Source organism: Schizosaccharomyces pombe (assembly GCF_000002945.2).
Source record: "Schizosaccharomyces pombe strain 972h- genome assembly, chromosome: I".
Classification (NCBI taxonomy): Eukaryota; Fungi; Ascomycota; class Schizosaccharomycetes; order Schizosaccharomycetales; family Schizosaccharomycetaceae; genus Schizosaccharomyces; species Schizosaccharomyces pombe.
Window position 1 is genome coordinate 1,051,607 of NC_003424.3, and position 12,119 is coordinate 1,063,725.

General features: G+C 35.6%; 6 protein-coding genes and 5 long non-coding RNA genes across 11 annotated transcripts; 5 read left to right on the forward strand and 6 right to left on the reverse strand.

Moving 5' to 3' along the window:
* Window positions 1-62: 62 nt before the first annotated feature.
* Window positions 63-1,118, forward strand: bet1 (SNARE protein Bet1). The gene is made up of 3 exons (NM_001018581.3): window positions 63-133; window positions 177-315; window positions 365-1,118. Exons 1-3 carry the CDS (start codon window positions 123-125, stop codon window positions 566-568), a joined length of 354 nt encoding a protein of 117 aa, NP_593185.1. The 5' UTR covers window positions 63-122; the 3' UTR covers window positions 569-1,118.
* On the reverse strand, window positions 114-450 carry SPOM_SPNCRNA.2460. Its single transcript, NR_191828.1, has one exon. It is a non-coding gene; the product is annotated as a non-coding RNA (long non-coding RNA).
* Window positions 1,104-2,886, reverse strand: SPOM_SPNCRNA.2461. Its single transcript, NR_191829.1, has one exon. It is a non-coding gene; the product is annotated as a non-coding RNA (long non-coding RNA).
* Window positions 1,244-2,862, forward strand: alg1 (mannosyltransferase complex subunit Alg1; the record flags this gene model as incomplete). The annotated part of the gene is made up of 4 exons (NM_001018582.3): window positions 1,244-1,561; window positions 1,638-2,070; window positions 2,114-2,648; window positions 2,740-2,862. The coding sequence occupies exons 1-4, from the start codon at window positions 1,378-1,380 to the stop codon at window positions 2,860-2,862; spliced, it is 1,275 nt and encodes a 424-aa protein (NP_593186.1). The 5' UTR covers window positions 1,244-1,377.
* A 126-nt stretch (window positions 2,887-3,012) lies between the features above and the next one.
* Window positions 3,013-4,300, forward strand: rpb5 (DNA-directed RNA polymerase subunit Rpb5). The gene is made up of 3 exons (NM_001018583.3): window positions 3,013-3,203; window positions 3,268-3,350; window positions 3,562-4,300. Exons 1-3 carry the CDS (start codon window positions 3,129-3,131, stop codon window positions 4,034-4,036), a joined length of 633 nt encoding a protein of 210 aa, NP_593187.1. The 5' UTR covers window positions 3,013-3,128; the 3' UTR covers window positions 4,037-4,300.
* Window positions 3,032-3,441, reverse strand: SPOM_SPNCRNA.2462. Its single transcript, NR_191830.1, has one exon. It is a non-coding gene; the product is annotated as a non-coding RNA (long non-coding RNA).
* Window positions 4,243-5,953, reverse strand: atg15 (autophagy-associated lipase Atg15). Its single transcript, NM_001018584.3, has one exon. The coding sequence runs from the start codon at window positions 5,807-5,809 to the stop codon at window positions 4,535-4,537; it is 1,275 nt and encodes a 424-aa protein (NP_593188.1). The 5' UTR covers window positions 5,810-5,953; the 3' UTR covers window positions 4,243-4,534.
* An 87-nt stretch (window positions 5,954-6,040) lies between these two features.
* Window positions 6,041-6,632, reverse strand: SPOM_SPNCRNA.709. The gene has a single exon (NR_151078.1). It is a non-coding gene; the product is annotated as a non-coding RNA (long non-coding RNA).
* A 113-nt stretch (window positions 6,633-6,745) lies between these two features.
* On the forward strand, window positions 6,746-9,560 carry trm402 (tRNA (cytosine-5-)-methyltransferase). Its single transcript, NM_001018585.3, has 6 exons — window positions 6,746-6,809; window positions 6,859-6,908; window positions 7,017-8,171; window positions 8,232-8,498; window positions 8,537-9,064; window positions 9,103-9,560. Exons 1-6 carry the CDS (start codon window positions 6,789-6,791, stop codon window positions 9,137-9,139), a joined length of 2,058 nt encoding a protein of 685 aa, NP_593189.2. The 5' UTR covers window positions 6,746-6,788; the 3' UTR covers window positions 9,140-9,560.
* rad4 (BRCT domain protein Rad4) lies at window positions 7,040-11,306 on the reverse strand. The gene is made up of 3 exons (NM_001018586.3): window positions 11,190-11,306; window positions 11,025-11,132; window positions 7,040-10,958 (listed from the first exon to the last, which is right to left on the reverse strand). Exons 1-3 carry the CDS (start codon window positions 11,253-11,255, stop codon window positions 9,186-9,188), a joined length of 1,947 nt encoding a protein of 648 aa, NP_593190.1. The 5' UTR covers window positions 11,256-11,306; the 3' UTR covers window positions 7,040-9,185.
* A 108-nt stretch (window positions 11,307-11,414) lies between these two features.
* On the forward strand, window positions 11,415-11,842 carry SPOM_SPNCRNA.166. Its single transcript, NR_150555.1, has one exon. It is a non-coding gene; the product is annotated as a non-coding RNA (long non-coding RNA).
* The last annotated feature ends 277 nt before the right edge of the window (window positions 11,843-12,119 follow it).

Consider the following 12,119-nt stretch of genomic DNA (forward strand, 5'->3'; position numbering starts at 1 on the left):
TGATGAGCTGACTTTGCGCACAAAACCAATACATAACAAAGAGATCTTAGGATTTGGAAGTTGCGCTACACCAAATACTTTTCATATTCGGTAAAGGGAAAGATTTTAAAAAAAGCTTCAGAATGGGATCAAGGTATGTACTAAATCTGATCAATCAATGTCTAACTAATCATTAGATTCGGTAGAAGAAAAGAACGCAATGGCGATATGTTGCCCTTGTATGAGTCTCAATCTCCTCAGCATTTAGACTCCTTGGAAAATGAAAATGATGAACGGATTTCAAAGTTAACTGGAAAAGTCAAGTCTTTGAAAGAGGTAAGATTTTTGCCATCATCAGGAAAAACATGCTAACTAATTTTAATAGCTTACTATGAATATTGGGACTGAGATAACGTCTTCTACTAAGTTGATGGAGTCAATGAACGACTCATTTGACTCGACCAAGTCACTTTTGAGCGGGACAATGACTCGATTAAAGAATGTTTCGAAGAATGGAGGAATTTCAATTTGGATGTGGCTCGCCTTCTTTTGCCTCGTTGCGCTTATCCTCGTTTTGGTAAGATTTTAGGCATTTTGCTTACTACCTTTACTCTTTTTTAGAGTTAGCATTTTTATGATTCATTTTATGGCGTGTATAATCTGTTAAAATTGTATACTTGAAGTTTCTTCATTCTCTTTTCTTCTAACATTTTCATTCTGATTATTTTAAACTTATTATCGATAGAAAAAAAACATTCATCCACCTTTGGTGTTTCCACACAAGTGGTTTGTCACGATAGGAACGCAAATCCTCAATTTTTGTTTTCCTAACGACTTTGTTTTTAACTTATTACATCCTGTTATTATAAGTTTCTATCTGTTATTCATGATACTAGCCCTTCACTCGTCGTCTTACCATTTTTGTAAATTGACGCAACTATTACATTTGAGTTTTATTCAAGTTTATCGGCATGCAGGTCATGTCTTTTGCATTTTCTATTCCCAAGCTTGAAGTATGGAATGTTTAAGTATGTGATACGAATCTTACTACTTAAATTTATTTGCTTATTACATTATTTCTGCGTCTAGTGTTCTTTTACTTCAATACTTGAAATAAAATTTTTTTTTTTTCTTTAAGAGTACAATCATGCTTCTATTCCTTTTCCTTTGTATTTTAAATGCATGTTATTTCGAGTTTCGACATATTGGGTAGGTTGCTGTTTAATAGTGTATTATGGGCACAATAATATTTACGTAAACCATCAGCGCTGTACACCTACCTATAGAAAGTTGTTTTAAGAAGATATTCGCTTTTTATATGTCTAACAGTATTTAATAACTAGTTTTCTTAAGCGGAAGTTTCGAAATTCGATCAGTAACCGTGAGTTTGTGTACAAAATGCTAGTATTGAAGATAGTTTTATTTTTATCTTTGGTGATATGGTTTAATTTAAAAAAGAGGACGGATAAGAAAAGAATTATTGTTCTCGTCCTAGGAGATATTGCAAGAAGCCCTAGAATGCAATATCATGCCGTTAGCTTCGCTAAACTTGGATGGAAGGTTGATTTGTTAGGCTATCAGCGTAAGTTATCTAAAATATTTGAATATTTTAATCTATACCACATTAGGTGTATTTGTTGTCACTAACACTGTCGTAGACCCCGGGTCATCTGTAGGACTTTTCGAAAGTCATGAAAACATTCGTTTTTATCCCATTCCTTCACTTCCTGCGTATCTTCAACCTAAGAACCGCCTTCAGTTTTTGTTTTTGGGACCATTGAAGGTTTTACATCAATTTCTTGCACTGAACTGGGCTCTTTTTGTTCGAAAACCTGCTTCATTCCTGTTCATTCAAAATCCTCCTTGCATCCCTGTTTTCTTCATTGCTCAATGTCTTCATATACTACGTGGTACAAAATTTATCATAGATTGGCATAACTTTGGATATTCAATACTTGCGTTGAAATTAGGGAAGCAGCATACCTTTGTTAAATTACTTAAAATTTATGAGAAATACATGGCCCGAGGAGCATATGCTCATTTGACTGTCTCTAAACGGATGAAAGATGTTTTACAAACTTGGGGAATGAAGTAAGTATAAATTTGCTTTTTGCTCAACTCTAACATTTTCAAGTCCTTGCTATGTATGTTATGATAGACCCCCCAACCACTTTACTCCCATTAAAAATGAACAGAAAAAGCAAATGTCTATCAAAAAAATACCTTGTGAGTACAATCCTTCTTCTACGAAGCTCTTAATTACTTCTACCTCTTGGACACCAGACGAGGATATTTACATTTTATGGGAGGCTCTTAATGAGTACGACAAAACTTTAGATACGCCCAAGCTTTTGGTGCTGATAACTGGAAAAGGCCCGATGAAGGAAGAATTTTCTCAGTACATTAAGAAGCATCCATTACACAAAGTTCGTTTTTGCATGCCTTGGCTCAGTATTGAAGATTATCCGCAGGTTATGGCCTGCGCAGATCTTGGTGTATGCTTGCATACTAGTTCAAGTGGACTTGACTTGCCTATGAAAGTTGTAGATTTGTTTGGCTGTGGTGTCCCTGTTATTGCGCTTTCTTATCCAACGATTTCTGAATTGGTACATGATGGCGAAAACGGGTTGATCGTTAACGATTCAAAAGCTCTATCGAAAAAAATGCAGGTATGAAAAAAGATTTTTTTACAAAAAAAACCTTGAATAGCGATTCCTACATAATTTATTGGCTTTTTCGTACGATAACTAACTGTTTTAGTATTTATTAACTCATGCTAATGAATTAAATTCATTGAAACTGGGTGCTCTCAAGGAATCTGAATATCGTTGGGATGATGAATGGAACAAGGTCATCCCTCCTATAGTTCAAGGTTCAAATTAAGTATTTAGATATTACATTCTCAAACCTGAATTCCTAATTACCTTTTTTTTAATAGAATAATCCAATCGTTGTTACACTATTTGACCGCATTATACATGCTTAACGAATACTTTAATAATTATTAGAACTCACCACCAAAATTTTCTTGCTATCTTCTGCACACTGCTCTGCCGTAACTCCCTCTTTTTGGGAACATCTCTTTTAGAAGATCAATTCTCATTTTTTAACTCAGTTTTTCTATTTTTGTTTCTTATTAATTTTTCATAATGTCTGCGGAAGAAAAAAACATTGTTAGGGTGTTTCGTGCTTGGAAGACAGCTCATCAATTAGTCCATGACAGGGTATGTATTTGATAATCTTTTTTCTTCAAACATATTAGAATTATTAACAACTATTATAACTTAGGGTTACGGCGTTTCTCAAGCTGAATTAGATTTGACGTTGGATCAATTCAAGGCCATGCATTGTGGCATGGGTCGTAATTTAGAGTATGTACATTTATTTAAATCCATCGTGATAATGGATTAAACAATCCGATTGATTATAGAAGCAAATTCTGTTGATATCTGCGTATATGTCCATAGACGCCGGTATTTATAAATCGGTTTACTCTTAATCTGCTTTCTAATTGATGAACATGCTTCTTCTAAACTTCCTTTATCAATTTTTTTTTAAAAACTGTTTTGCTAATGCGTTTAGTCGTACAACTTTGAGTTTTTACGCAAAACCTTCCAATGATTCAAATAAAGGCACAATCTATATCGAATTTGCAAAAGAGCCCTCCGTTGGTATTAAAGAAATGAGAACTTTTGTTCATACTTTAGGTGATCATAATCATAAAACTGGTATTCTAATTTATGCCAATTCCATGACCCCAAGTGCCGCTAAAATCATTGCTACTGTCACCGGCCAGTTTACCATTGAGACTTTCCAAGAAAGCGATTTGATTGTCAACATTACTCATCATGAGCTTGTTCCTAAACATATTCTTCTTTCACCGGATGAGAAAAAAGAACTTTTAGACCGCTACAAGTTACGTGAAACTCAATTACCCCGTATTCAACTAGCTGATCCTGTTGCTCGTTATCTTGGTTTAAAAAGGGGAGAAGTTGTGAAGATTGTCAGAAGAAGTGAAACTAGTGGCCGTTATAATAGCTACAGAATTTGTGCATAATTTTAATTGGTACATGTGGGCTAGAAATATCGCTTCAAAACTACCATCTCTTTCTTTTTCTTAAAAAATTTCAATTTGAACATAATAATTTAAAATTCAAATCGAATAAAGCAATGTCTATAGCTATTACAATGAGCTTAAATTTTTGGATTAGATAGTTTTTAGAACAATACTTTATTAGTGATTTATTCAATAAAACATCAAGGGTTGGCATTCACGTTTACTTTTTATTACCAAAAGTAGATAGTTTATAGTCAGTACTGCTTTGTATCAATATTTCATTAAGTTATCATAGCACAAACGACTGTTTAAACCGAAGACTAAAGCATCTTCTTCTTGCTGGTACTTATTTTAAGCAAGCTAAAAATAAGTTTTATTATAGGTATACTAGAAAATAGGCATACTCGAATCTAATAAAGTGTGAAGGTTGAAAAGTTTGGCGTTCGTTAAAGTTTTAAGGACATTATCAGAAGTTGAAGCAAAGGACAGCCACTCCTTTCAACTATCATCATCAGGAAACTCCCACAAGTAACAATCAACACAATTCGGTGTGTGTGAGCAATCTGGTAATTTTTCGTATGCATCTATAACATCATTCAAAACAGTTTGCATACGATGGTGGGTAATAGAAAGATGCCACCCTTTGTCCTTTACAACATCATATAAACATTCCTGTCCTGTATGACAAGTTGATTCCATCGCATAACCTCCGGCCCAGCATAATGAAGTTGGACCTGTGCATTTGCCCAAATATATTGGATCAGCATTGTGACCAAAATGCCATACTAAACTTTCTTCGTCCGGTAATCCTGGAGGCATTGGAAGATGAAGACGTCGGGCAGCCATTCGATCACCAGGTGCTTCAAAAGTGACTGTTGGAATTCCAAAAGAAAGTCCCATTAAAGCGGCAGTAGCGCCACCTAATGAGTGTCCAGTCAGCCAAATCTGTGCATCAGGGTATAATTCTTTAACACTATAAAAAATATCCAATGATGCAGAATAATACCTTGAGTCATCTTGCACTTCATCCTCAAGGCAAGTTTGACTACAGGTGTATGTATTTTTATAGCAACCACAAACCGTAGACCAAGCCCAGCTGACACGAGCGCAACAACAGGAAAAAAGTAAATTGTCATTAACGCGATCCTTCTGCGAGGTACCGCGTCCGATTCCGAAGATGGACGTACCTTTCATCGCAATAATTATAGTGGAATTGTCATCATTGGAAAAAACATGTCCACGTAGACCATCTTCCTCCCAACCAAATCCTTCAGGTGGAGTTATATTCCAATCAGGTCCTAAATCTAACCAGTCCCCGTCGAAAGGAATTTTTTGGTAAGCATTGTAGCTCATCTTTCCAAGGGAGTAAATCGTTTCTTTATCAGTAATATCAGGAATCACGATTGCTTCCTGTTCCCATAAATCAGCTGGTGAATTCGCTTCAGAATAAATTCCTTTCATAGACTTATATCTATAATCAGTCAACGCATCGCGAGACTGATCCTTCAAGTGAACGGAATATCCTTTCTTCATTTTCAACGGCAATTTTGATTCACTCTCTGCGTAAACACTTTTCTTGGCCACATCTAGTCGATAATATGATATACTGTCCTCATTGAGTCCGTAATGAAATACATGCTGTAATTTGACATTAACCTTATCAGGCACATTTTCCGAAGATTTGATAACACTTTCAAATACTCCTGTACAACTAATCCTAATGATGAAACAAAAAAGGAAGAAAAAGCGCCTCAAGAATAGCAATTGAGACATTGCATGAATAGTTTGCTTTCCTTTTGTTTAAAAGAGCAACCGAAAAACGTTATGCGAATCTAATCCTCAATTCTAATAAATACAATGGGATAATTCAATGATTATGCTTTATCAGCTCATGTACATGCTTAACTCGTTTATGTTGCTCATAAATAGATGTTTTAAGTTACTTAACGCCTTTGGTAAGCAATAATTAATACATTACACTGCAGTAAGTTACGCATCATAGCGTGGTGTTGTATGCTGATAATGTCGCTATTTGATATAATATCTAGGTAATGGACACTGTAATTTGTGAATTTAGGATGAATGTATGGCATACAGGTTTTGTGACATGTTCTTCATAACGATACCGGAGCCTTAGACTATAATAATGCTATGATTGTAAGATTTATTTATATTGTTCCTAAATACGGCAATGTTCCTTCTCAGAAAAGACTTTGCAAATGTAACATGTTTTGCTATGGAGGACAAGGTATGAATTAATCATCCTTCGCTTTATAGTAGCACATTAGGTGCTTTTTATTCCCATGCTTAGCGGTAACCTATTTAATGGCAATAATGAACGCTTGAAATTTAACTATATTAGCAGTATGCGCAGCTCTTGTTGTTTCCCTAAAAGAATAAAGTCATATATGGATATATTCTCCTACATACGCATACTGATAACGATATCAACGTAAACATTTTTAAAGTCAGTTGGAAGAATTTAGATGTCCAATCTGAATTTTCTGTTTTTAAAGTCACCAAGACCTTCCAAATACAAATGCAAATCAGCAGTTTTGTTCAGCGTCAGAACCTTAGTTAGCATGATCTTTATCGTTATTTTAGCGATAAACATTTTTTCAAAGAAGTGCTAGGTCTCGTAAATAAAAAATAAAGACACATTGCATTGCAAAGTTTGCTTAACACTATTGAAGTTGAATTTTTATGTCTAGTAAACACTGAACTCTGGTTTGTGAGTAAATTATTGTTTGTAATGGGGAAAAGAAATAAAAAGGTATGATACTTTGTTAATCGGCCTTCTTTTTTTTTTTTAACAAAGATAGGTGACTCAGGGCAAAAGGGCTTACAATGACAAAAGTGAAATTGTCTTAGAGTAAGTGTACAAAGGTGCTTTTTTACGGGGTTTAAAGCTTTATTGGGATATTTTTAAGAAATACATTGAAAAGATCATTATTGTAGGAAATAGTCAGCTAACATGCAGAAATAAACAATTCGAAGGTTACTATAAAAAGCAAAATTTATTTCGAGGAAAGCCAAATGATGAGTTTGATAGCTTTATGGAATATATGAGAAAGCCCTTACCAACTACATTTCGTATTTGTGGATATCGTCACCATGCTTTTGAACTAAAAAACCATTTTGAAAAATACTACGTACCAAGCCTTAAAAATGTCGTCCATGAGGGTCAAACTATTCCACCTCCAACAGTGCTGCCTTGGTACCCAGATGGTCTTGCATATATTGTCGATGCGCAAAAAGATGTTATTCGAAAGAGCCCGCCTCTTAAACGACTTCAGCGGTTTCTTGTAAGTGAAAATGAAGCTGGAAACATTAATCGTCAAGAAGCGGTTAGCATGCTTCCTCCTCTATTCTTAGACGTTGAGCCACATCATGTAATTCTGGATATGTGTGCTGCTCCGGGATCTAAGACTGCGCAGCTTATTGAAGCTGTTTATAAAAAAGCCAATATCAAGGATGCTGCTCATGACAGCAAAAATCTCAAGAGTGTTGAAGGTCTTGTAATTGCTAATGACGCTGATCCCAAACGAGCCCAAATGCTTGTTCACCAAATCAATCGTTTAAATTCCCCGAATATTTTGGTTGTTAATCACGATGCATCGACAATGCCCAATATCTATGTCAAAGGTTCATCTCCTTCTGACGGCTTAAATGTAATTGAAGAAAAAAAAATTTTAAAGTTTGACCGTATTTTAGCCGACGTGCCTTGTTCAGGAGATGGCACTTTCCGCAAAAATTTGTCTCTTTGGAGGGAATGGAGTGCCAATAGCGCCTTTAGCCTTCACCCTTTGCAATTGAGAATTTTGATCAGAGGATTGCAACTTTTAAAAGTGGGTGGTTGTTTGGTTTACTCAACATGCTCCATTAATCCCATAGAAAATGAAGCTGTTGTAACAGCTGCATTGAAGGCTACTGGTGGTGCAGTTTCTCTTGTTGATGTGTCTAAAAAACTACCCCTACTTAAGCGTGATCCCGGTCTTTTATCTTGGAAGGTTTTGGATGATTCTCTTAACGAATTTCAATCACCTGCTGAGAACACCAATGATAAGATCGAGTTAACCGAATCCATGTGGCCTCTTCCTGAGGAGGAAATGAGCAAACTCCACATAGAAAGATGGTAGGTTTATTTGCCTGGATGAGAACTTTGAAACTTTATCATTTTCTAATCTCTTAATAGTGCCAGACTATATCCCCATATGCAGAATACTGGTGGTTTTTTTGTGGCCGTACTCCAAAAAACTGATCCTATTAATTCCCGTTCGTTTGATCCCAAAAAGTATACTGCTAGTATGGAAATTCTACCACCCGAGAACAAGAGACAAAGGACGGAAAAGGGTGTTGACGAAGCTTCTAATTCTACATTAACTAAATCTGGCAACAGTTATTTTGATGAAGAGCCCTTCGTATACATTAATCCTGATGATACTAGCATCAAAACTATTGTGTAAGTTATATTACCATGGCAGGCAAACTAACCCATAGTGATTTTTATGGTATCGATCCTAGTTTTCCCCGTGATCAATTTTTTGTTAGAAATCAAAGCGGTATTCCCGTTAGATCAATTTATTTTGCATGTTCTTTGTTCAAAGAAATTATTGAAGCCAACACGAATCGTGTGAAATTCGTGCACGGCGGTGTTAGATTCTTTGTAAAGCAGGAAATCAGTCAACTGTTGAAAGATTTCTCGCTAAAAGCTAACAAAGATATTTGCAATTTTCGTATTCATAGTAACGGTGTCAATATCATTAGCCCTTTCTTAAACGAGAAGCATTTTTACGATGCTGGGTTAAAAGATTTAAAAATTTTGGTTAAAAACGAGTACCCACATGTTGAGCAGTTTTCTGAGAGCGGAATGTTAAAAAAGGAATTTGAAAAAATGCCTCTAGGATGTAACATCCTTAGAGTGGATGCTCAAACAAAAGATGGTGCACTCATGGATATGTTAATATTACAGCCTATCTGGCGAAGCCCTACGAGCTGTAATTTAATGCTTGCTAGAAAAGAGAAGCAGTAAGTCACGTTTAATGTTTTTTGTTACTAACTTTAAGAAATCTTTCGTTGGAATTATTTGGAATGGACGTGTAAAAATAATTAAACTTGACATAAACTATACATATAAATAAACAATGTTTCAACGCCTACGGAGTTTTCGATGACTCTCGGTAATTAATAGAAGCCCATTTTCTTGATTTTGGAGATCATTAGCAGGCGGGATAGCATCTACATTAGAAGTCAACTGAGCATAAAGCTTATGTTTCTCACGTTGAGCGTCTGGATCTATATATGAAACATGCTCTTGTGGAGATGTCGGAGTTTCTGGTTTTGTAACTGATGACTTCCAAACAGTATCAATCTTGTCGCCCGGTACTGTCACGGATCTCCGAGGAAATATGGTTGAATCTTTTGAATTAGAATTTAGTTGAATCAATGTATTAGACCTAATATGGTTGTTTTGGCGCTTTTTAACCGATAATAAGGAAGGAGAATTATGAGGCGTAGAATGTCCTATTGGCTGCTGAGCAAGAGAATTTTGTAATCGTGTATCTCTATCAGACGTTGGAAATACCATATTATTTTGGTTTGTAAATTTTTTTATTTCTTGATTTTCTTTCTTATCGATAGCCCATGGAGAAACTTGATCAATGAATTTTCCGCTTTGAATGATGTTCCATAACCAAGCTACTCCGACGACTCTAACGTTCCATTCTGTAGCATGTTGTATTTTAAATCTAGTTTTCATACTGAAAGGTTCATTTGTGTTTACCAACAAAATACTTCGTTGGACCCCAAGAAATTCATGCACAACTGCTCCCAAGATGGTGAGAGCCTTCTTCAAATGCGAAAGTTCTTCCCCCTTAAATCCAGTAAGATGAATGCTAAGACCATTAAAATAAGGAACCAGAGATGGACGAAAAAAAGGTTTTGCTAAGGCATGTTCATCGATTCCAAAGATTTTTTTGTAATAAAGACACCTTTCTATCCACCACTCATTAACTGTAGGAAATGAGAAGATGGGCAATTCATCGACAGGGAAATAATGAGGTATAACGACAAAATCAATGGTAGAAGACAAAAATTCAGAAATCTGGCCTCCATTATCGCTCAAACATTTATGAAGCCTGGAGACCTTAGTGTTTGGAAACTCGTAAAGATAAAAAGTCAAATTTTTAAAAAGTTTAGCTTCGTTTTCGATGTTGAGTTCCGTATCTAATTCGTTTTCTTCTAAGGGTTGAACAGTTTCGGGAGTGAAATCATCCAGTAGTACTGAATTTTCTTCAGAACGGCTGGAAAATTCAAATTTTCCATTATTAAGTTCTTCCCATAAAATACTTCTATCTCTCTTCTTTCCCCGTTTCATAATCACGGGTTCTAAATCCGCTTCCTCCGCCAATGCAGCCAAGGATTGACCAGACTTTTCTTTATTCTTGCTTATTTTTTGGTTTTCAGAATAAGACTTTGCCTCCGTAGTATTGGGATCTAGACGAACATACGCGCCAAGTCCAATTTTTTCGGCTGGCATATCCAATTGGAAATACTGCGGCTCAAGGACAGCATTCCTTTGTATACTTTGCCATAACCATTCAACGCAAACTACGTTGATTTTCCACTTTAATGCATATTCATATTTGCGACCCGATGAGGTGCCAGCTATTAAATGAGTTACGTCTCTAGTTAAGTCAGGGCAAAATGTACCACCATGCTTAAGCACATAATTTTCAATACGAGATCTCTCTGGTTGGCCAATGTTGGTAAGACAAACCCGGCATTTAAATAGAGTTGGTAGAAAGTGTTTATCGACGAGCAGGCCATCATCCAGATCTTCTCCCTGTACCCAGCTTTCATAAAGAACAGGTATCCATTCACTAGACATAATCTTTATGTCTGGTCTGGATTTTGCGGCAAACTATTGAAAAGAATGTCAGCATTTACTCTTGAAGGATAGTGTAATTTGTAAGATTTTACGACATACCTTGTATTTTGGAGTATCAAAATCGCCGGCTATAAGATGCGTGACATCCTTAGTAAAGTCTGATCTATAGGCAGCACCAAGTTTAGTTGCTTTTGTAGATATCTCGGTCTGTCAAGTTAGTAACACAAATAACAAAAAATGCGATTCGTCGTGCAAAAATCTTACCCTTTGCTTTAAATCGATACTGGTACAACATATCACGAAGCCTTTGAGTGGTTTAGAAGAACCCATTCTTTCACTACCGACATTTATGAGTTCTAGGTGAGTAGGTATAGGTAATTTACGAGTACAAACGCGTCCATCACCACTACATATTATTGTGAGGAAATGCAAAAATTGGTAATGTTTAAAAGGGAAAATAAAGAATGTTTAGAGAAAATCGACTTTCGAAGGTTAAGAGTAGATTGAAGCTAAAACCAAGTTGTTATATGCTACCGTGGTGGGTGCGAAGATTGACAAATGGAGAGTCATAAAAGGCCAAAATTAAATTTTAAGCATTTATTCGAAAAACTCGACTGTATTGGCAATGTACACGATGCTGTATAGCTGAGTAGCATCATTGGTTTGGGGGAAATTATGAACAAGCACCAAGAGCTGGCTATTATATTATTCCTCATTTAACCTGTATCATAATTATAAGATTTATTGAGTAAGAAGATAGTATATGGACACCACCTTTGTCCTATATTCTCTCGGTAAAAAATATCCTCTTATCCAGTTTAATATTTATATTGGATTTTAGTAACGCAAAGGGATATTGCCCTAAAGGGTTCATAGTTATATGGAATATAACATAATATTACAATTTAAATGTAAGATGAATTTATTGATAATCTGAGCATCCCATTATCTTTAATTTCAATTAAACCAAGTCTAACTTTAAGATTGTGTATGGCATTTCGTGTATACAAGTTTGTTTACCAGCAGTGGCAATTGCTCAAGCTTACCATTAAAGCAAATACTTTTAAAGCAAAAGTTTGATTTTACAAAAAAACCGTAAGTATTCCATTCTAAATTGCTTCTTTCGTATATCTATACTCTTGTCGCTGCAAGCCATACAAGACCTACTTGCTTGGTAAAATAGGGCAGCAGTAC